The 1,824-nt window shown below is 52.2% G+C and overlaps 1 protein-coding gene across 1 annotated transcript; it reads right to left on the bottom strand.

Annotated features, from left to right (window-relative positions):
• Positions 1-1,472, bottom strand: LOC112693872 (the record flags this gene model as incomplete). The annotated part of the gene is given in 1 exon segment (XM_025569117.1): positions 1-1,472. A coding segment is annotated over 1 exon segment (1,443 nt), but the record flags the coding sequence as incomplete, so codon positions are not given.
• Between the last annotated feature and the right edge of the window lie 352 nt (positions 1,473-1,824).

Raw genomic sequence — 1,824 nt, 5'->3', positions numbered from 1 at the left:
GGCGTCTTGATAATTGAGTTGCATGCTACGCGGACTGCCTGCGAAGGAAGAGGGCAGTATGACGCGACGGCCAACGGCGTGTTGCTGATCCTGCGGAACGTCCTGTACGGCGAGATGGTCCATCAGACCCTGGTAGGATTCGGAGCGCAACTGGTCCTGGTTGTTTCGCAAATAGCTCAACCTGCTCGCCTCGACTCTGACATAATGGTCACACGCATATTGCTGAAACAAAAATCGACTATTATGGATAGCACTGAACCGAGCGTTCGGCTCGTTTAAGCCGTCGTAACGAACGGCCAAACGATAACACGAATACTCTTTCGGTGAAACGTTTTGATTGACACGGGTACGGCGCGGTCCTTCGTGCGGCATGTACGTGGCCCATCCTTGTTCGCCATGCGGAAATAATAGCGGATAGAGCAATGGGTCGGTATGACGGCTGGTGGAAGGTATACGCCGGTAGTTGACGTTGGGGTTCGGATTCCGATCGTACACAACAAAGTCCACGTTTTCCGGAGGATTGCCGTCGTTTCCAACGAACACTGCAGCAATCTCACGCACGGCCGGCTCGTTGCGTCGTCCCGGGTCCCTGGAATCGCGTACAAAATACATACTTATAGTCCGAGGCGGTCTCGCCGGATTTTCCACCGCAGCCGCAAACTGTTCTCTGTTCCATATTTCCGTCATATACATGAACATTCGGGCGTACGGGTTGATCTCTCTCAGCAGGATGTCCAGTCTCTCCAAAAGATCCGGTCTGCACGCGGAGTTGACGGGGTTTCGAATGCGGCTCTGGGTCGCCAACCGCGTGTCCACGAAGTACAATTGACAGAACCGTGGAATGGCGTCCGGTCCGGCGGCCGCGTCACTGATCAGATGATACGTTTGGCCGTGCATGACGAACGTTCTGGGTCCTCGTCTTGGGGGTGCCTGGAAATCTTGTGTGACCAGAGACGCGAACGCCATGGCATTGTTGTACTGACGGACCTCGTTCTGAAAATGCCTATTCTCCGGGCCGTCTTCGCTGAGCAGCCTCCGCAGTGCAAGTGGAACCTCTCGCAACGCTCTGTCACCTGTCAACAAAACTTTACCATCTCCACAACAAATATAATGCTCACCTATGAAATGTCTCGCGCAGCAGTGAGGACAAACGCGATCCATCGGTCCGATGAATGAGCGGGCGGGTGCCGGTGCGGTAACTCGGGCGGCGATCAGTTCTTCGACGACAACGATGTTGGCCATCAAGTCTTCATCATTGTTCTGTTCGTCGACCAAGTCAACGTCGTTCACCGTTACCACTTCCACCTCGATGTCTTCGACCGCTGCTACTGGCGCATCTGGTAACACGGCATTCCTCGGTACCGCGTCACGGCGGAGAAAACGTCGAACGGCTGTAACCGTGAAGTCGTCACGATCGAAATGACTCGAACACAGTTTTGACATCGCGAGTACTTGGTTCCGAACGATTCCGTGGCGCGAGACAAAATCTAACCATTCATTCCGAACCGTCTGGTCCGTCGTCGGGAATTTATGAACGGAAATACCTACGCCGCGGACAGGCCCACATATGACACACGTGGGGGCCATTGTAAAAAAATCTGAAACAAAAAAAGAATTGGACAAAAAAATAACTGACAATTTAAACTGAAAAGTTCTAATTGACAGCACAGCAATACAGCATTCGATTTGTAATGATCAACAAACAAATGACAGCAGAGTAAAAGCAGAAATACATCCAAGTGCTTCGACGTCGATCGAAGCACAAACGGCTACGTTTAACGGGAAAATCCACGTGACCTATGCGACGGGATAGCGTTGTTCGAC

This window comes from Sipha flava, unplaced genomic scaffold, assembly GCF_003268045.1.
Source record: "Sipha flava isolate LNK unplaced genomic scaffold, YSA_version1 11909_pilon_pilon, whole genome shotgun sequence".
Taxonomy (NCBI): Eukaryota; Metazoa; Arthropoda; class Insecta; order Hemiptera; family Aphididae; genus Sipha; species Sipha flava.
The sequence above is the reverse complement of the archived record's forward strand: the minus strand, read 5'-3'. Positions and strand labels throughout refer to the sequence as shown.